Source organism: Cannabis sativa, chromosome 2 (assembly GCF_029168945.1).
Source record: "Cannabis sativa cultivar Pink pepper isolate KNU-18-1 chromosome 2, ASM2916894v1, whole genome shotgun sequence".
Taxonomy (NCBI): Eukaryota; Viridiplantae; Streptophyta; class Magnoliopsida; order Rosales; family Cannabaceae; genus Cannabis; species Cannabis sativa.
The window spans coordinates 3406311-3427515 of NC_083602.1; the positions used below are offsets into that span (position 1 = coordinate 3406311).

A 21205-nucleotide genomic window follows, 5' to 3' on the forward strand; every position below is an offset into this window, starting at 1 on the left:
CTATTTGGGCTTTAACTACTACTTTCTTTGATAATTACTTTAATGAAGTTGTCTTTTTAGCCAAAAAAAAAAAAAAGAAAATGATTTTAAAAGTTAAAAAAAGTCATTTTACTTAGTACACAAAGAATCCCAAAAATATTACTTTTAAACTAAAGTAGCCTAAAAAAACTATTAAAATTGGTTCATTTATCATTTCAAATGTTTATGTCACCAAGCAAACCTCAATTTTCATAGGCTCTTAAAGCATAGAAAATTTTCTTTAGTGTCCCACTACCACTACATTTTAAATGCTTGTGTCATTAATTAATAAATATACTTGTAGACTCAGAAATTTGCAACAAGTTTTCTTATAATCTTTATACAAGTTCAATGGGAATCACCTACACCTACATAAAGTCTCACATCTACCAATTTTCCCCAAGGCCCAAGCCAACAAAAATTGAGAAAAAGATATAGAAAGCAGAAGAAAATATAGTTTCCACTTAAAAACAATCGAGCTTCCTTAACTTGAATAAAACAAACATTTAGAAAAATACAGGGTAATGAGCGGAACCGTCTACTTAGATGGTCGCTTTACATTTCTACCTAAACTCCTCGAAAGCTAGCTAAAATACTCAAAATTTATGGTATCGCGCATACCTTTATAAGAATGGAGAGAATAACTGCTCACCATTATGATAAAGCCATTAGTCTTCCTTGACATCAGTAAATTCTTCTTCACTTTCTTCTTCCTGGTCGTCTTCTTCATCCATTTCCTCATCATCGTCGTCTTCATCGTTTTCGCTTTCTTCTTTTTGGGCCTTTTGCTTTTTCTTGCCATCACCATCTCCTATTAAAAAGGAGCAAACAATCAAATTCAAGCATGGGTTTAGGAGAGCAAAAAATAGTGCAATATGCCTCAAGAAAACAGAACACTTCCAAGAAATGAGGTCGAAAATGTAATTTGCAATATGATTTCTTTCATGTTCTTCTCTTCTAAGGGGAACAACAGATGAAAAAAAAAATAACCAATATACCGAATTCACTGAAGATAGTTCCTCCAGAACACAATCCTTCCTCGATCTTCATGAGTTGAAGAGTCATTCTCGGTCCAATCTCTTGAAGCTTGATGGCACTTTTAGTAGAAGCTCGATTAACCCTGCTAATATCACTAGCCAGAGTTACTGTGGCTGCTTCATCATCTCCTTCACTTTCTGATCCATAACCGGCCCTTCAGATATCAAGAAAAAGACAAGACAAGACTTGTTTATTATTCATTCGAAAGAGAATGTTCTAATAAGCATATATGAAGTGGTTTGCTTTTGGAACATGCTTCCATTCTGCAAGTGAAATTTACTTTTCTAAGTACGCATTTGAAAAAACAAAATCCAGAATCCTTACTTTGTAATAAAGTCACTAACATCTTGAAGATTTCTAAGATCAGGGACTTGATGGTTCTGCACAAATTTTCTAATTCTACGGGAGACACCAACTGGCTGCAACCTAATGGAATAATGCCGAAAGTCAACGAGTTTAGTATCTTTGTTGTAATTGAGCAACACAATTCTCTGGCAGGAAGCAAGTTTTACCTGAAACATTATCATGAAAACCATATAAGTTTCCAGAAACTCTTTTAGATCAAAAAAATAACGGCAAAATAAACTTGGGTCCAATTTGACTCGTAAACTCAGAGAACTCACAGTGTTAATATCAATAGCTGGAAAGATGTTCTGAAACATAATAGTTGTAAGTTTTAGATGTTGTTCTCCAGTGCCAAAACCAGAAAGAACAATCTGCAGAGGAGAAGTAATCACAAACAGTATAACAAAAAGTCTAGAAAGCGAAAACAAAATCAAAATGACAAGCTAGTATGATTGCACACTCAGAAACATAAGATTACCAAAGGGGGGTTGGTGAATAGATCGTGTGGACATCTAGGCCGCAATTGAGATTTAGCAACATCAACTGCCAAAGAGTATTCTTGTATCTTAAATGTAAGAGTTGGGCCTTGTGGGGTTCTTGCAACCCTCAAGTAAGGTGCAGATGGAGTTTTCGACAATATGAGGAAATGTGTAACACCCATTGGCCCAGCAACATTTAGAAAGTCCTTGAGATTATTCCGTTTCTTCTCCTGCCAAACGAAAAAGGGGACAAAGTAAGCTAAATTAAAATCCTAGGAAAAATAACCAAGCCTCTTTATGCCAGTTGAGGTTATAGTATGACCAAATATCTCTTTGCCATAGCTAAACTATAACATCCGAGTCACCTTTTTTTTTGCATATTCTAAACTTAATTCTTAATTTGATTTTATTTATTGCTCTTACTATTCTTATTTTTCTCTGTAGAGTCTTTCATTTAGTTGATCTCAGTCAAATCAAATATTACTAGGAGTGAAGAAAAATGAGAATAACAAGACTCACAGCAACTAATAGATGACATAACATACTTTTTTGTTTTGTTTTGTTTTTTGAAACAGAATTTACTATAATTTTTTAAAACACATTCATTTAATAATCTAATGTTGCAAAACAATATATTGGTGGACTGAGAAGAAGCGGGTAAAACGGAGGGTCTTCATCTGTTGGGGATGGCAAGTTCATTAAGTACAAGTTTATGACTAATCCTCATTAGTATGAAAGTAACCCAACATCAAATATATTAATTTTTCCTTCCAGACATTTTGTCAAATATTCACTCAACTCTTAAAAGTACATCAATTTGAATATTCACAGCAATAGAAGAAATTCCATATTTATAATAATACCTCAGAATCATACTTGTTAATAGCAAAAATAGGAGGCTTTCTATTTCACTATCTTAGTAAGTATTCAGATGCATTTCAAATCTATTCCCAAAGAGACTAAAGAACAACAGTGAAGAGAAATACAAAAAACTACAAAGTGATGAGTGTTACCCGAAGCTTGAGAGCAGTATAAGGAAGCATGAGCTTTCTCAAATCCATTTGAAGCATCCTGAGAGGACCGGGCAATTTACCTCTAGCAAAAACAAAGCTCTTTGGAATCTTATCCCCTGTGATATGATCCACAGTAGCCTGATTCTTCTTCATAATGGGTTTCACAAACCCCTTTTTCTTTTTCTGTTAAATTAGTATTTACAAATTAAAAAAACAAAATTAGCATGAACCCATTATAAAGCCCTAATCATAGTCCATTACAGCTATATTAACTCTGTTTGGTTGCTAAGAAAATACATATTTTCCTGGAAAACCAAAGACAGCCTTGAACTCAAAAATATATTCATACAAAAACACATATGTATGTCTATTGGAGCTCTTACACTTCCAAAACGGGCCATAACTCGATGAAGAAGAAGTGGAGCCTCCTAAACTTCAATACACCTCAATCTGAACAAAGTAACCAATAATAAAAACACGATAAGGATCAATAGGGCAACAATACTACACAAATAAATTGAAAATCATTTCGTACGTAAATTGGTACAATACAATCCTAATCGAAACGAATTGATTACTGTTTTCAAAATACTTTGTTTTGAAACTGAGATGATGATAGAAGTTGAGGATGGCATTACCGATGGCGTTGAGAGAAAGGAAAGTAGGGAAGAGAATCTGCGGCAGAGCAAAAATGTGGAGTCGAACACAGCTCCGTGAGAGTAAGGAAACCAAGGAATGTGGTCAGTGGCAAAGCTCCAACCTTTAGGTTTAACACTCCCTAGGGCAAACTCTTCAATTATATTTAATTTTAGGCTATATTATTTAGAGAAGTTGAAAAATACCTTTATTTTCTTATATATTAATTAACTTTATATTTAAATAAAGTTTAATTTAAATTTATTTTTTATGAGTATTGTACTTAAATTATCCTCACATTTTCATATGAATGTGTATATTTTTGAGAAAATTTAGGTAAAATTTTGATTAGAGTATAATGGAAACTCGTGAAATGATAAAAATAAAATTAATAAAATGATTGAAAAAAAAAAGTAAACAGAATGTAAAAATTAAAAACATCAATTTAAAAAAGTATATAAAGTATATAGTGTATATATATTATTTTGTATTAGTATATTTTTGCTTATACAAATTAATGTATAAGAAGAATTTAAAAATTACTATTTTGCAATTTTTATTATATTCAATTGTATATATGAATTTTTATCCAAAATTAATACTAATAATTAGTATTTTTTAGTATTTTTGTTCTTAAACTTTTTACACTATTAAGTTGTGCCTTTTATAGTTACGACTTGTTAATAATATCTCATAAAAATATAAGTTTTACAGCAACATAATCATTCTATCACATTTTATTTAATTTTATCATGAAATAAGTGAAGTGATAGATGATAGTTAATAAATGAATGCAAATTAAATATTCATTCACCCCTTTTACGCTAATAAAAAATAAAAAGCGTGAAAAGTATTTAATTTGCATCTATTTGAATAGAATATAATGGAAAGAATAAGTTACTCTAAAAGTTATATTTCAAAAAGTATTATTGACGAGACATATACTATAAAAGCACAATTTAGTAGTGTGAAAAGTTAAAGGGCAAATATATTAATTATTCTAAAAAAATATAATAAGAATGAGAGTTTTAAAAAGACTAATAAAGATTTTTGACTTCTAAATTTTGACATGTAATATAATAAATGACCCTAAATTTTTCAAGTCATTACAAATTTTTCTTAAATTATTGAAATTATTAGAATTAAATAAATTTTGTGTTATTTTATCAACAGAACAGAAACAGAAGTATGATGTGGATAAAAGTTTAAAAATTGGTACATATCAAAATTCGAGAGACACGATTTAGTAGATTTAAAAGTTCAAGGCATAATTTAATACATGAATAATCATCATATTAATAAAATTGAAGAAAGTGACAAAAATCTTTAAATTTAATAATCTCAATAATAAAAAAAAATTAATGACCTAAAAAAAATTCGATACATGATTTAATACATTTGAAAGTTCGAAAAATAATTTATAAATACCATTAAAAAAAATCAAACTAGCCATTTAAAAATATATTTATTCCTTACAAAAAAAATATAGATAGTATAACCGGTTGGCGGGGTTTTTGTAGCAGAGCAGTCGGAAGAGAAAAATTCAGATCTGTTGCTTCTCAATGTCACCGATAGGTAATCACACTCTTTCTCCCTCTCTCGTCATTGCTTTGTTCTTTGCCGATTTCTGAACTTTTGGTTGTTTGTGATTCAAAGCCCAAAAGGAATTGAGAAGAAAGACAAAGAAATTTGTTGAGGAAGAGGTGGAGGACGATGGCTGGTGGTGGATTGTCAATAACGGAATCTGGGCTTCCTTCCTTTGCTTTGCTGTTTTTGGGTTATTGGTGAGACTTGCTGTTTCGGTTCATCCTTATTCAGGTGCAGCAAATCCTCCCAAGTATGGGGATTTCGAAGCTCAGAGGCATTGGATGGAGATCACTCTTAATCTTCCTATCAAGGATTGGTATACTAACAGTACATCTAATGATTTAAGCTATTGGGGCCTTGACTATCCTCCTCTCACTGCTTACCAGAGCTACTTCCATGGCCTTTTTCTCAGATTCTTTCACCCTGATTCTGTTTCCCTTTTCACTTCTCGTGGCCATGAATCCTATTTAGGGTATGTGCTCTCACCCATTATTGTGTGTGTGTTTTTCAACATTGGAAAGTTTGCAGTAATCCAAGCAAGGAGCCGTAGCTTAAGGTTGCATTAGTTCTTGTGATTATTTTGCTATGAAGATTCTCGTTTTTTTTTAATGTTTTTTCAAAAACAAATGGTAAAAAGGAAATACTGGATTTTTTTGTTTTGTTTATTTGGGGATTGTATTGTAACTGGCCCATTATTACATTGTTTTTCCAATTCAATTTTCATTGTTGGAAGAAAATTTTCATTTTTCTTTAATGGTTTTTAATGAAAGACTGGATTTTTATTTTTTGGGTGGATGTTATTTTTTGCAGGAAGCTTCTTATGAGGTGGACAGTGTTATCTTCAGATGCTTTGGTGTTTTTCCCTTCAGTTTTGTATTTTGTGTTTGTGTATCATACAGGTCGAAAAAGTAGTCGTAAAACTGAGATTGCTTGGCATATTGCAATGGTTTTGCTTAACCCATGTCTTATCCTAATCGATCATGGTCATTTTCAGGTATAGATTTTCAAGTATTACATTGCTGCTTTGAAATTTGTAATTTGTTTCTCATTCTTAACTAATATTTTTTCAGTACAATTGCATCAGTTTGGGACTCACCGTTGGTGCCGTGGCTGCTATTCTCTCAAACAGTGATCTTATTGCTTGTTTCTTGTTCAGCCTTGCTCTCAATCACAAGCAGGTGCTTTTTCAATTAAGCTATTGTATGTTAAGAGATGACTAGATTTATATTTTGCTCAAATTTAAATTAAGTTCAGTTCTCCTGTATGGATATTTATCAAAATTAAGAAATATGTATATACAAAATCACCGGACTAAATAATTTAAGGTGATTGAGCTTTTGGTAGAGAAAAAGAAGCAATGCACAAATTAATATTGGCTAAAACCCGAATATGTTGTGAAGCAAGCCCTTTACTATGAGGTTTATTCTTCTAATCTTTGCCCTTGGCAGATGAGTGCATATTTTGCACCTGCATTTTTCAGCCATCTATTGGGTAAATGTTTAAAGCGTTCAAATCCACTTCTTGAAGTGCTTAAACTTGGCTTTGTGGTCGTTGGAACATTTTCTCTTATTTGGTGGCCGTATATCCATTCCATGGAAGCCTTTTTGCAGGTAAGCATCAATTTACTTGAGCAATGAATGGAAGACGTAACTTTCAGTGATTAATTGGACTCTCGGGTCATTGCCATAACTTACTTGATAATATAGTCATTTGCAGGGCCTGTAGGGTGGTTTTTTATGCATCAAATAATATATTCTTTCATGTATGGAGGCTTTTGAAATTCTAAAACTCTCCATCATTTTGGTTTGCAATGGATAAATAATCCACAAATAATATTATGCTTGCTGAGATCCTGTATACATTTTTTTTTGTCAGGCTGTAGACACTTTCTTGGTTCTATTGTAAAATTTCAAACTATGAATTTAATCACTAATCCTTTTGAACCGAACATTCTACTCCTATTTTTCATTCATAGTTTTATCTTTTGACTTTAGTACCCTGCTCTGGAATGGATATGTTTGGTGTCTTAAGTTGCAGATACCAGATCTTGCTTATTTATCTGTGGAAGTGTTTGGGTGGCTACTTCTCATGAAATATTTTCTATACAGATCTCCTATCTGGAGTGTCATGTGCAATCATATTATCTTTATGCATTGTCCATGTGTTGTGGTTCTATTGTCAAGAATGTTACAGTAATTCATAGTATCTTGGGTTTGGCTTGCTGGTTGCCTTGCCATAATGTTTTGCAGCAAATGAATGTAATGATTTAGGAAGACATTATGGATGTCTCTGTTCTGGCCAACTTTTTGGTCTTATGTTATGTTGAAAAATAAACAATAAAACCTTTTAAGATGTGGAAGATGCCCTTCTTTCATTTGGGGTAGAAATAAATTTTTGGGGCCTTACTTATCGGTCATCTTCACAATTTTTATTAATGCCTTTTGTTCTGTCTCTATCTTCGTTTTTACTTTTGTCTTTGAAAATGCATGCTAACTATTCCCTTAGTAGTTGACCAAAGTTGCTCTTTCCATATGTGTTCTTTTTCAATCTTATACAGGTTCTCTCTCGTCTGGCTCCTTTCGAGAGAGGGTTATATGAGGATTATGTCGCTAACTTCTGGTGCACGACTTCGGTTGTTATCAAGTGGAAGAAACTGTTCACAACACCAACACTAAAGCTACTCAGTTTTGGTGCAACTATCTCCACTTGTCTTCCTTCAATGATTCAGCAGATATGGGCTCCCAGCAAACGAGGTTTCCTTTACGGGTTGCTCAATAGCGCTTTCTCCTTCTACCTGTTCTCATTCCAAGGTCAGATATTTATAATTTCTATTTTCAATTAAGGCTTGGCTTTTCTAAATTGATACAGACAACCTTTTTAAACACTTTTGGCGCTTTTAATTCACAGTGCATGAAAAGTCAATTCTGCTGCCTCTTCTACCAGCAAGTCTTTTGGCAATAGAAGAGCCTTTCCTTTATAATTGGATCACACTCAATGCTTTATTCTCAATGTTCCCTCTACTAGTTCGCGACAAACTAGTTATACCGTACATCGCTCTGTTGGGTCTCTTTTCCCTTCTCTACTACGCTTCGCCTAATCAAATTCGAGGTACGAAGGAAACAAAAACGTTAGAATCGAGTCTGAAAGCGTTGTTCCTTGTCTGTGCACTCATTTTTCATATAGTTTACCTAACCTTGCCTGCACCCAATAGATACCCTTATCTTTTCGAAGCTTTGGTTATGTTGCTTTGCTTCTCACAATTTGTATCTCTTGCTTTTTACACAAATGCTCAACAATGGATGTTGTTGAAACACTCCGTTTTGGTAGATAAAGAAAAGAAACTCCTTTGAGTTTTAACAACACACTCATCATCATCATCAACATAGCCCTTTTTCTTGGTGTAAATTTTGTATGGTTTTTTTTTACTTGGTAAATACTCGTATATTGTGAGGAGCACTATTTCAATAAGAATTGTGTTATTTAGCTAATTTCATGAAAAAAATGTATTTTAATTCATTGATTGTGATTTTCAGAAAAATAAAATGGCTAATTAGCAAATTTTTCTTTCGAACTTTGACATATACCAAATCATGCTCCCTGAATTTGTTTGGACGTTAAAAATTTTCCCTGAACTATTGAAATTGTTAAATTTAAGGACTTTTGTCTAATTTCATTCAATTTTACTGTTTCAGTGGTTGTAGGTTTCATTGTATTGAATTACACTAATCATTGATAATCAATGAATTTGTTTGGACGTTAAAAAAATCTTGTATTTTACTTCATCATCATCTTAGGATTACTATCTCTTACTAAGACCCTAAAACCTAAAAAAATTTGATATGTAATTTAGTAATAACAAAAACCTGCAATGCTCCCATCCATAGAATATCAAAAGTTTACTTTGAAAATTATCGCAATAATAAAGTAAGCAACGAATAATGTATTCAATAACCTTGATTATCAATGATTAGTGTAATTCAATACAATGAAACAAAATAACCTTGATTATTAAGCATTAATGACCCATTAATTTCATAATCTTTCCCAAAATCAACCATATTAATTCATTATTAATGTTCGCATTTCCAAAATATTACAATTTTCTTTATTGTGCTTATCCCAAAAAAATAATTTTTATACATATTTTTTTTTCTGGTAAAACTTTATTATAATCAAATCAATCTATATTGAATTGAAATTACTTAAAATTATCCAATTCAGTTATTATGATATAATTATTCCTATTTTAATTTTTAAAAGACAAGTTGTAAAACTTCCAAAAATTGTATCACCATAAAACATTTATAATGATACATTCTTATACGACATAGGTTACAAATCAAATTCCATAAAATTTGACTTCCCAAATATATCTAAACACAATAAATTCGCATTTGACAATTAGTATTCCCACCTCCTTTTATTACAATATCTTCATATTTATTATTCTTCAAATTACTTGATTAATTTTAAATAATAATATTAGAATCTGAATACTAAATTCCACCACTTTCCCTTTTTGCTAATAATTCCTAAAAATATGAACCAACCACAGCTAAAAACTATTATCGTTTAAACTTAATCCTGCTTAAACCTTATTTCACTTGAAAATATTTTTAAAATATCACTTTAAAATTTCTTTACATCATACCTTAACTTAAAATTTGTCTAGTGCATAACTTGTTTATTTTGCAATTTTATTGTGCCAACATTTTGTTATATTTTCAATACAAGAAGCCGTAAAATTTTAAACAAACTACCCTAAATAATTAGGGGTCAGCCATATAATAGGCGCTATAGCCTTGTAAGGCGCCAAAGCCATAAAAATGACGCAAATATAGAACAAACCAATAACAAAAAGATTACAATATATCCCATTTATAACAATTCAACATTATAGAAACAAGAAATTTTCGGACAACAAATTCTTTGAAGAAAACTTTATAGTTTGCTCCGTACTCTTTTCTCTTACAACTATCAAAACAAGATTATACAAGAATAATAATAAAATTAAAAACAGAATATACAAAATTTAAAATGCAAAAGAAAAAACTTGATGGTAGATCTTATAAGAAAACAACACCATATAAAACTTTAAAGATTTTTTTCCATATATTTTGACATTGATTAGAACAGAACAAACCTACACGAATTCATTGATTAAAAAAAATGATAAAAAAACTAAAGAGAACTTTACTCTAATCTTATTAAAAAGAGAACAAGATAAAAGAATTGCAGAATGAACTTTGCCTCCGGTGCTGAGAAGAAGATGAGAGCAGGCCGAAAATAGTCTCACTTAATATCACTAAAATTAAAAATAATAATGCAACAAATGTAAAGGATTTTCTTAAACATCTCCCACAATTACCATATATTTAATAATGTTATAAATAATTATTACTACAATTAATTAATTTAAAATTAATATAAAAAATGCATTTCTTTAAATATATTGGATTCAAAACTTAAATTTAAAATCAATCTTAATGCATTAAAAAACAAAAATAATGCAAATATGCTAGAAAAAGATCGTTGACTCCTCAACAAACATTACTAAAAAAACATAATGAATGCAAAATAAGCCCAAAAATATCTCAGAACTTATAGCTCCCATATTAATATTTTTTTAATTTAATATAAATTAAAATAATAATATATATTTATTACGTGTAATTAAAAAGAATAATTAATTAAAGCAATCCCAAAAACTAAAACTCCAAAAATCTTTGCCATTAATACACGTTAAAGGGCAATGCCGCAAAAATCTCAGCCATTACTGCCAAAATCATAATTTGCGCCACCGAACACCCCAACTCAAGCCGCCACTCTCACTACCACCTTTAATCATCGGCAACAACGGGCTTGAGAGTAGGGATGCACACGGGGCGGGGAATTAGCGGGGAGTTCTCTCCCCGTCCCCATCCCCGTTAAGGATTTTAATCCCCATCCCCGCTTATTCCCCATCGGGAACGGGGCGAGAAATCCCCTAATGGAGCGGGGACGGGGCGGAGAATCCCCTATTGTAAAAAAAAAAAAATTATTTTAAAAAATTAAATGTATAAAATTATTAAATTACATAAAAAGATAAAATATTACATATTATTTACTATTCAATGTAGTAATTATTATACATAAACACAACTTCAAAAATTGTAAAAATGATATTAATATACTAAAAAAAGTACAAACGCATTTATAAAATATAAAATATTAATAAAAAATAATTAATAAATTAAACGGGTCCCCGTTGGGGCGGGGAGTGTCATCCCCGTTCCCGCCCCGTTTAACATTCGGGGACAAAATTTGATCCCCGTCCCCGCTTTGTTCCCCATTTAGACGGGGAATTCCTGCCCCATTAGGGGCGGGTCCCCGCGGGGCACCATCCCCATGGGGAAAATGTGCATCCCTACTTGAGAGTCTCCACAAGTCCAATACATCACCGAATTCGATAAGCCCTTCCTTTGGAATGTATCCATAAGGAAATAAAACCAATCAGATCAAGGCCTAAACTTCTGCAACACGAAATTAAAGACTCCAACTAGGAGATCAAAGAAAATATGCATGGAAAAAAAAATCATTTGCTAATGATACCAAATAAAATTTTAATATATCCAAATAAATCAACATATGATAATGAAAAAAAAGAAAATCAACGACAGAAGCATGAAGAAGAAAATCAATAATAATAATAATAAGAGACGCTAAGGAGTGATCTGTGGAGATCCAAAACACAATCCGATGAAACAACTCATTTCTCTTTCGTTATGTGCTTTGCCGACGATGGCACAACACCACAGTGGGTCTTACCTCTCGAACCACCGATCAAGCATTCTTGCACTACCTTCTTCCTCCTTGATCTCCTCATCCCACTTGGACGGTAATTTAAAATTATAAAAAAAAAAAATATGTACATAAAAATAGAAGAAACAAATATTGTTATATATATATATGTGAAACATTTGAAGATGAAATATTAGTTAAAATTGTTGCATACAGTAGGAATTAATTCTGTTATTTTCATTAACAAAATTTGATTCCTAGTTGATTTTGTCAATATTTATCAGTTGAAGCCTTCAAACTTTTTTCAAAGATAGAATACCACTCACTTTTTTCAAAGATATAATACCATGGCTTAGAAACCTATATTTTGAGATCTTTCTTTGAATTCTGTTATTCATTTGATTTCAAATAATAATAATATAACTAATTTATAAATCTTTTAATTTTAAATTCACTCATTCAAAATGGATTAAAGAAACGCAATACCATTATTTCATAACATTTCTTAAATAAATCTCGAGTGATACATGAGATTTGTTCCTATACTATGTGGTATCATTCTTGTAAAAATAAGCTAACAATGAATTCATTATATCAAAAAAAAAAAAAAAATAGTATTTTCAACTCTAAATTTTTTACACTACCAAGTTATACCTTTTATAGTACATGACTTGTTAATAATACCCTATCAAAATATAACTTTTACAGTAGAGAGAAAAATGGTAGTTGGTATTTAATAAATAGATGCAAATTAAATATTCATTCACTTTTTTTACGCTAATAAAAAATAGAATAAAAGACAAAAAGTGTGAAGGATATTTAATTTACATCTACTTGAATAGAATATGATGGAAAGACTAAGTTACTTAAAGTTAAATTTCAAAAGGTATTAACCAGTAGTATACTATAGAGAGTACAACTTGGTAGTGTAAAAAGTTCAGGGGCAAAATTATTAATTATATTTTAAAAAATATATAATAAGAATGAGAGTTTTAAAAAAGCTAATTAAGATTTTTGACTCTTACACTTTGACATGTATCAAATTATGCCCCAAACTTTTCAGACCATTTTTTTTTTTTGAACTATTGAAATTTTTGAATTCATGAAATTTTGTCAAATTTTATCAATAGAAGTGTGACGTGGATGAAAGTTCAGGAGCTCGGTACATATCAAAATACGGGAGCACAATTTGGTAGATTTAAGTTTAGGGGCACGATTTAATGGACAATTGTTACATTAGTAAAATTGAACGAAATTTGGAAAAAAAAAAAAAATCTTTACATCTAATAATCTCAAGAATTAAAGCAAAGTTTTTGACAACCTAACAAATTGTAGACATAATTTGTACATAACATTAAAAAAAATCGAACTAAACCACTTGAGGCTATCTATTTAAAAAAAACACTTGGTTAGCTCTAATGACCATATAAGGAGTATTGAGGGGTGTGTGAGTGGGAGGATCATGGAATCTCTATAATTTAACTAATTCAAGCATTGTTATTGAACACCATTAGTATCTAGCACATTTTATAAGTTACGTCTCATAATTTATTAGCTATATTTTTTAAAAATTATTTTTATAAAGACAAAATATTTAATTAGACCCACAGTGCCTTTCAATACCTCCTTCAGCCATGGATGTTGATGACTCTTTTCTAGAGGTGATTAATTGAATGTCGTCGAGGCAAACCTCCATTTCTTGGAGACAACAAAAGAGCGTCTAGGCATTTTGAAACAAAAATATGCAGACCATCATCATCATCATCATCGATTAGGCATTTGGTATAACCGGTTGGCGAGTATTTTTCTGTTGCTTATCAATGTCGCTGATGCATGGGTAATCTCTCTATGTTGTTTGTGATTCAAAGCCCAAAAATAATTGAGAAGAAAGACGAAGAAAATTGTTGAGGAAGAGGTGGAAGATGATGATGGTGGCTGGTGGTGGATTCTCCATGAATTCCTGTTGAAATGGGTCTCTTTCACTTGGTCTGCACTGCATATTAGTTCAGATGGAAAAATTAGTCGTAAAATTGAGATTGCAATGCCTAATAATCACACATATTATTCAAAATTAACTACCTGAGTATACTTATTCACAATACATATTAATTTTTTAAATGATTTGGTTAATTAATAATATCTAAGAGATATTTTTTAATATCGCATAGGAAAAATAATTTTTAATATTATATATATTTTTAAAGTGTTTTTAATATTGTATATACACTAATATACATTTGATTTTAAATAATAATAATATAACTAATTTATAAATCTTTTAATTTTAAATTCACTCATTCAAAATGGATTAAAGAAACGCAATACTATTATTTCATAACATTTCTTAAATAATTCTCGAGTGATACATGAGATTTGTTCCTATACTATGTGGTATCATTCTTGTAAAAATAAGTTAACAATGAATTCATTATATCAAAAAAAATAAAAAAAAAGATTAGTATTTTCAACTCTAAATTTTTTACACTACCAAGTTATGTCTTTTATAGTATATATATGACTTGTTAATAATACCCTATCGAAATATAACTTTTACAGTAGAGAGAAAAATGGTAGTTGGTATTTAATAAATAGATGCAAATTAAATATTCATTCACTTTTTTTGTGCTAATAAAAAATAGAATAAAAGACAAAAAGTGTGAAGGATATTTAATTTACATCTACTTGAATAGAATATGATGGAAAGACTAAGTTACTTAAAGTTAAATTTCAAAAGGTATTAACCAGTAGTATACTATAGAGAGTACAACTTGGTAGTGTAAAAAGTTCAGGGGCAAAATTATTAATTATATTTTAAAAAATATATAATAAGAATGAGAGTTTTAAAAATGCTAATTAAGATTTTTGACTCTTACACTTTGACATGTATCAAATTATGCCCCAAACTTTTTAGACCATTTTTTTTTTTTTTTGAATTACTGAAATTTTTGAATTCATGAAATTTTGTCAAATTTTATCAATAGAAGTGTGACGTGGATGAAAGTTCAGGAGATCGGTACATATCAAAATACGGGAGCACAATTTGGTAGATTTAAGCTTAGGGGCACGATTTAATGGACAATTGTTACATTAGTAAAATTGAACGAAATTTGGAAAAAAAAAATCTTTACATCCAATAATCTCAAGAATTGAAGCAAAGTTTTTGACAACCTAACAAATTGGACTAAACCACTTGAGACTATCTATTTCAAAAAAAAAAAAAACACTTGGTTAGTTCTAGTGACCATATAAAAAGTATTGAGGGGTGTGTGAGTGGGAGGATCATGGAATCTCAATAATTTAACTAATTCAAACATTGTTATTGGACAACAATAGTATCTAGCACAGTGGCGTCTCACGATTTATTAGCTATATTTTTTAAAAATTATTTTTGTAAAGAGACAAAATATTTAATTAGACCCACAGTGCCTTTTAGCACCTCCTTCAGCCATGGATGTTGATGACTCTTTTATAGAGGTGATCAATTGAATGTCGTCGAGGCAAACCTCTATTTCTTGGAGACAACATGAGCGTCTAGGCATTTTGAAACAAAAATATGCAGACAATAGTCATCATCATCATCGATTAGGCATTTGGTATAACCGGTTGGCGGGTGTTTTTCTGTTGCTTATCAATATCGCCGATGCATGGATAATCTCTCTCTCACTCTCTTGCCATTACTTTCTTCTTTGCCGATTTCTGAACCATTTGTTGTTTGTGATTCAAAGCCCAAAAGGAATTGAGAAGAAATACGAAGAAAATTGTTGAGGAAGAGGTGGAAGATGATGATGGTGGCTGGTGGTGGATTCTCCATTAATTCTTGTTGAAATGTGTCTCTTTCACTTGGTCTGCACTGCATATTAGTTCAGATGAAAAAAAAAGTAGTCGTAAAACTGAGATTGCAATGCCTAATAATCACACATATTTTTCAAAATTAACTACCCCACTATACTTATTCACGATACATATTAATTTTTTAAATGATTTGGTTAATTAATAAAATTAAAATAATATCTAAGAGATATTATTTAATATCGCATAGGAAAAATAATTTTTAATATTATATATATATTTTTAAAGTGTTTATTTAATTTCAAATAATAATAATATAACTAATTTATAAATCTTTTTAATTTAAATAAACTAGTAAATAGCTCGCGCTTCGCGGCGGGTATTTAAAATTTTTTGAATGATATATATGAAATAAATTTTATATTTTATGAAATGATAACTAAATAATAAAAATTGAATCAAATTTTGTTAAATTTTATATAATTTTTCATCAATATTAAAAACAAAATGTATTTAAAAAATTACATCAAAAATATTAAAATTTACAATTTGATATAATTTTACAATAGATGTGATATTTAATAATGATTAGAATTATATATCAAATTTTAAATTTTGATATTTTTGATGTAATTTTTCGTTTCATAATAAGGGTAACTATTATACAATTTTTTATCTAAAAAAACAAATAAAGAGATATCTTCAAACACTATAATTAAAAAAAAAAAGATAATTAAAGAATCCCCGAGATCAAAAAAAAAAAACAATTGATAAATCTATAGAAAACTCATCATATGAAAACTGTTGTCATCAGTATCTCATTTGTAGTAGTCGCCACTATATTCAAAGTAGATGTTATCACCGTATCTCATTTGTAGCTTTCGTTACTATATTTAAAGTCGATGTTATCACCATTTCTCACTTGTAGTTATCACTATTTTTCCTATTACGTTTACCCTGTACATTAAATAAATTAAACATTGAGTTAGCTATTCACTTTTTATATGTAAATTATTCTGTTATAAAGTCATTACTTTAAATCAATAATAATAGTAAAAAAAAAAAAATAATGTATGTTTAATATTTGGATCACAACTTGAAAAATATGTTTATTATTATTATTATTATTATTTTTTTGAAAGAACATAAGTTCATCAAAATTAAGAACAAAAGATGGGAAACAAAAGAAAAATTATTTTTCCTTAATACATACCAACATGTTTATTTAATGAGGCCGTTTTTTTTTTAAAAAAAAAATATATGTTTATTTAATGAACACAGCAAAATGACTTGCACAATGTCTTGGAGATGTTTAAAGATTTTGATGTATCATTATCATCGAGAAAAAATATAAGATTTTTATTATTCTAAAAGAAAAAATATAGTTAATTTATGGAAAAAAATCCAACAAATTAAGTTAATAATGCTAAAAAAAAGCATGAAGAAAAAGAGACGTACCACTTTCCATTTTGAATTAATGTCAATACCTATTAAAACAATTAAATAAATAAGTAATGATATATTGTCAATCAAAAGAATGAATAAGAAACTAATATATAAATTTTAAAGTGATGGATAATAAAATATAAGGTAACTGAAAAAAAAAATTGTTGTTAAAAGAAGATGCGGTATGTATTGTATGACGTTTTTAATTAGTAGAGAGAATAGAGATGAAGCGATACAAAGATGAAGAGAGCGGCTGGAGAGAGGGAGATAATTATTCATTTAAGTTTAGGAATGTTGTGATGATCAAATATTAATATATTATGTATTTAGATTAAAGTTATTGTGATTATTAAAATAAAAAATTTATAATAATAGATATTTGAAAGTGTTATGCGTTTTAGATTAAAGTTATTGTGATTATTAAAATAAAAAATGTATAATAATAGATATTTGAAAGTGTTATGTGTGGCTAATGATTTAGATTTTTTTTAGAAAAAAAATTAATTAGAATAAAAAATTAGTAAAATTTAAAAACTTGATAATGCGTGGCTAATGGTTTAGATTTTTTTTTTTTTTAAAAAAATAATTAGAATAAAAAATTAGTAAAATTTAAAAACTTGATGGGATAATTGCGGCAAAAGTCCCCAAAAACTTGAGGTTGATGCCGATTAGTCATCAACCTCAAAAATTGGCGGTGAAAATACCTAAGGTGCCAATTTTTGTTTGTCCGTTGGTCCCTAACTTAACTAGTCTGTTAGTTGCTGTCAAATTTGGCACGTGTTGAAGTATTATTGGTCCACCTCATAACTTTGATTAAAAATTATTAAAAAATTCCAATATTTTCTTTTATTAAAAACTAATTTATACTAAATAAAAACATAAACTAAAATAAATAATAATAATTAAAAAAAAATACACAAAACCATTGGTATTGATTTATGTTTTTCTTCAGTTTCTCATTCGTCTTCTTCCCTAAATGGAGACAAGCAAACCTTCTACCCAGAACGTGCCACCATCTCCGGCCATCCTTAGCTCAAGCTAATTCCATAATCGAGATCCCCACCCTTAGAAATCCCAAACCCCTAAAATTTCTTCCCTCTCCGCCCAACTCTAAAGGAGCATCACTTTTCGTCAGGTTGTGTTTTTTTAGTTTAGTTTAGGGTTTTCTTCTCTCTCTTCATACTGTGAGAAATGAGAGGAACAGAGCTTCCATTGAATCAAACCCAGAAGTTTCGTTTACAAAGCAGAGTATAACAATTAACAGCAATGGCCCTCAGGGACCAACATCTAGAACTTTGTTCACTCCCTAATTGAAGCCATTTCTTTATCTGTTAATAACAATAACTGGTCTGGTTCTCTCTCTCTCTCTCTCTCTCTCTCTCTCTCTCTCTCTCTCTCTCTCTCTCTCTCTCTCTCTCTCTCTCTCTCTCTCTCTCTCTCTCTCTCTCTCTCTCTCTCTCTCTCTCTCTCTCTCTCTCTCTCTCTCTCTCTCTCTCTCTCTCTCTCTCTCTCTCTCCAGTTTAATTTTATTATTAACTTCATGGTCTAATTTTTGTTTTGGTGAATTTGTATGTACAGTTTGCTTCATTGGAAAAGGTGAAGGAAGTAGAGGAGTTCTTTGCAACCCGATCGAAGCCGGCCATTGCTAGAACATTGAAGCAGAGCATTGAGCGGGTGAAGATCAATGCAAAATGGGTTGAGAGTATCCATGCTGAGAAAAATCTTGCTGATGCTGTGACTGAGTTGGAATTTGATTGTTATTATTTTTTGGTTTTTTTTGCTTATTATTTTCTGGGTATTTTTATTTTATGAGTTTTTTTTTTTTTTATTTTGTTCATTAATTTGTATTTGTTTGGTGATGTTAAAGATGGTTTTTGCTTTTTTTTTTTTGTTTTCTTTTTTAAGTTTCTGAATGTAGATTTCTTTAATTTGTGATTTGGAGTTGATTTGAAAATTTCAGGAAGTCAATCAGTCGAAGTTCATGTTGGTTGGGTTCATGAACAAGATGAATAAGAAAAAAAAATATAAAATTAAAAATAAAATAAAATAAAATAAATTTATAATTTTAAAATATATTTTTTAGTTTTTTATTTTATTTTAAATTTTTTTAATTAAAATTATTATTTGGACCAATAAAAAATTGACACGTGGCACTTTATTTGGGTTTAACGGATCCGTTAGAAAAAGGACCAACGGACAAACAAAAATTGGCACCTTAGGTATTTTCACCGCCAATTTTTGAGGTTGAGGACTAATCGGCATCAACCTCAAGTTTTTGGGGACTTTTGCCGCAATTATCCCAAACTTGATAAATAGATTTGATTTTTTTAAAAACATTTTTAGACTGCCACGTCACTGTTGGAAATATTTTACCAGGATGTAGATTTACTACCATGTATGTTTCATTAACATCCTAATATGAATTCTAAAACAATGAAATAAACACATAAGAGTTTAAGAAAACCTTACATTGGGTGCAGCGGAATATAATGACTCCTTCCGTTCAGATCTCTAGCCCTTGATTCCTTTCTGTAGCAGAGCATCACTAAGATATGAACCTGGATCTCTTTCTCTCCTTCTTTGATGCTGATTCTCCTTCTTGTTGGTTGGATTTTTCACAATCTTCCACACTATGATTGAGATACCACTTGATGTGTGTGGGCACTCACTCATTCACTAAGGCTGAATAAATTTAAGAAGAAAAGAGAAGAAGAAGTGGCGGCTAGGGTAAATAGAAAGAGGCTAAGTTTTCATCGGACAGAGTTAAGTGTGAATGTGAGTCATCACTATCTATTTATGGGTAACCACCTAGGTTTAGGTTAGAATTATTTGACATTAAAATAATGAAAAAATAAATGGTAAATTAAATGCATAGTGGCTGACCATAGGATAGTGGATTGGGCCCACTTTGCAATTTTGCCATTTTATCATTTTTCTATCCTATTTTCTCAAAAATGCCAATTTTCCAATTTAACCACTTAAATGCCAATTCTAATTATTTAATAACTAAAAATTAATTATTAAATAATATTGTCATTTAATGTATTTATTAATTAGACATATAAAGTCTCTTAATTAACAAATAAAACCTAGAATCTCTTTTCTTCACAATTTTGCCATTGCTTAGTTAAAATTCATAAACTAGACGTAGTCTAACTTTAGAATTATAATTGATTAATTAAAATCAATTAACTGAGTCTTACAAACAGTATGGTCTCATTAGAAAAGTAGAATAATCCCTTTCATCCCTTTAATTAACTAATGAGCATTTTAATCCCTTTAATTTATGGTCAATTATTTAGTGAAATTCTTTATTTTTAAAATTTACAAATTTGATAATCATAAATTATATTAAAAAGTAGAATAAAAAATAAATTAAATATCTAATAAAATTTGAATTTAAATATTAATTCAAATGCTACTTAACTAGGGGTGTTCATAAAATAGCCGATCCAATCCAATCCGCACGATCCAATCCGCAAAGTGCGGATATCCGCACTTGTGCGGATGGATTGGATTGGAAAATTCAAAATCCGCACTTGTGCGGATTGGATGTTGATTTACATGTAAAATAACCGATCCAATCCAATTCATACATATTTATAACAAAATTAAAAAAATTATATATACAAATAACATTTTAATGTAAAGAAAATAATAATTTAAAAGTCTAATACATATAATACAATTATATTGCAAAACTTAATAGATAAAATGTATATTCTATTCTTATATTTTTTTTTTCTACATACAATTTAAAATAAAATTAAATATTTTTTTTTATATATACAATTTTTTTTCTTCCTTTGAATTTGTTATTTGTTATTTTATTTATTTAATATGTTGTTGGAGACATAAAATAACTATAATTTGTTTTATTTTATTGCTTGTGAAAAAAAAATATTTTTTTTATAAATATTAAATAATTTAATAATAAAAAGTAACCAATCCAAAGTAACCGACCAATTCGTACTTTTGCGGATTGGATTGGATTGGATTTGAGCTATTGTGCGGATTTGATTGGATCCAAAAAATGAAATCCGCACTTGATGCGGATTGGATGTTGTTTGACCA

At 29.8% G+C, this 21205-nt stretch overlaps 2 protein-coding genes across 2 annotated transcripts; one reads left to right on the forward strand and one right to left on the reverse strand.

Moving 5' to 3' along the window:
• Window positions 1-331: 331 nt before the first annotated feature.
• Window positions 332-3712, reverse strand: LOC115719698 (peter Pan-like protein). Its single transcript, XM_030648843.2, has 8 exons — window positions 3532-3712; window positions 3277-3343; window positions 2894-3076; window positions 1880-2110; window positions 1680-1772; window positions 1381-1568; window positions 1017-1210; window positions 332-829 (listed from the first exon to the last, which is right to left on the reverse strand). The coding sequence occupies exons 2-8, from the start codon at window positions 3292-3294 to the stop codon at window positions 687-689; spliced, it is 1050 nt and encodes a 349-aa protein (XP_030504703.1). The 5' UTR covers window positions 3295-3343; window positions 3532-3712; the 3' UTR covers window positions 332-686.
• Window positions 3713-4985: 1273 nt separating this feature from the next.
• LOC115720975 (probable dolichyl pyrophosphate Man9GlcNAc2 alpha-1,3-glucosyltransferase) lies at window positions 4986-8521 on the forward strand. The gene is made up of 7 exons (XM_030650201.2): window positions 4986-5104; window positions 5186-5588; window positions 5927-6110; window positions 6187-6294; window positions 6565-6726; window positions 7674-7926; window positions 8024-8521. Exons 1-7 carry the CDS (start codon window positions 5092-5094, stop codon window positions 8464-8466), a joined length of 1566 nt encoding a protein of 521 aa, XP_030506061.1. The 5' UTR covers window positions 4986-5091; the 3' UTR covers window positions 8467-8521.
• The last annotated feature ends 12684 nt before the right edge of the window (window positions 8522-21205 follow it).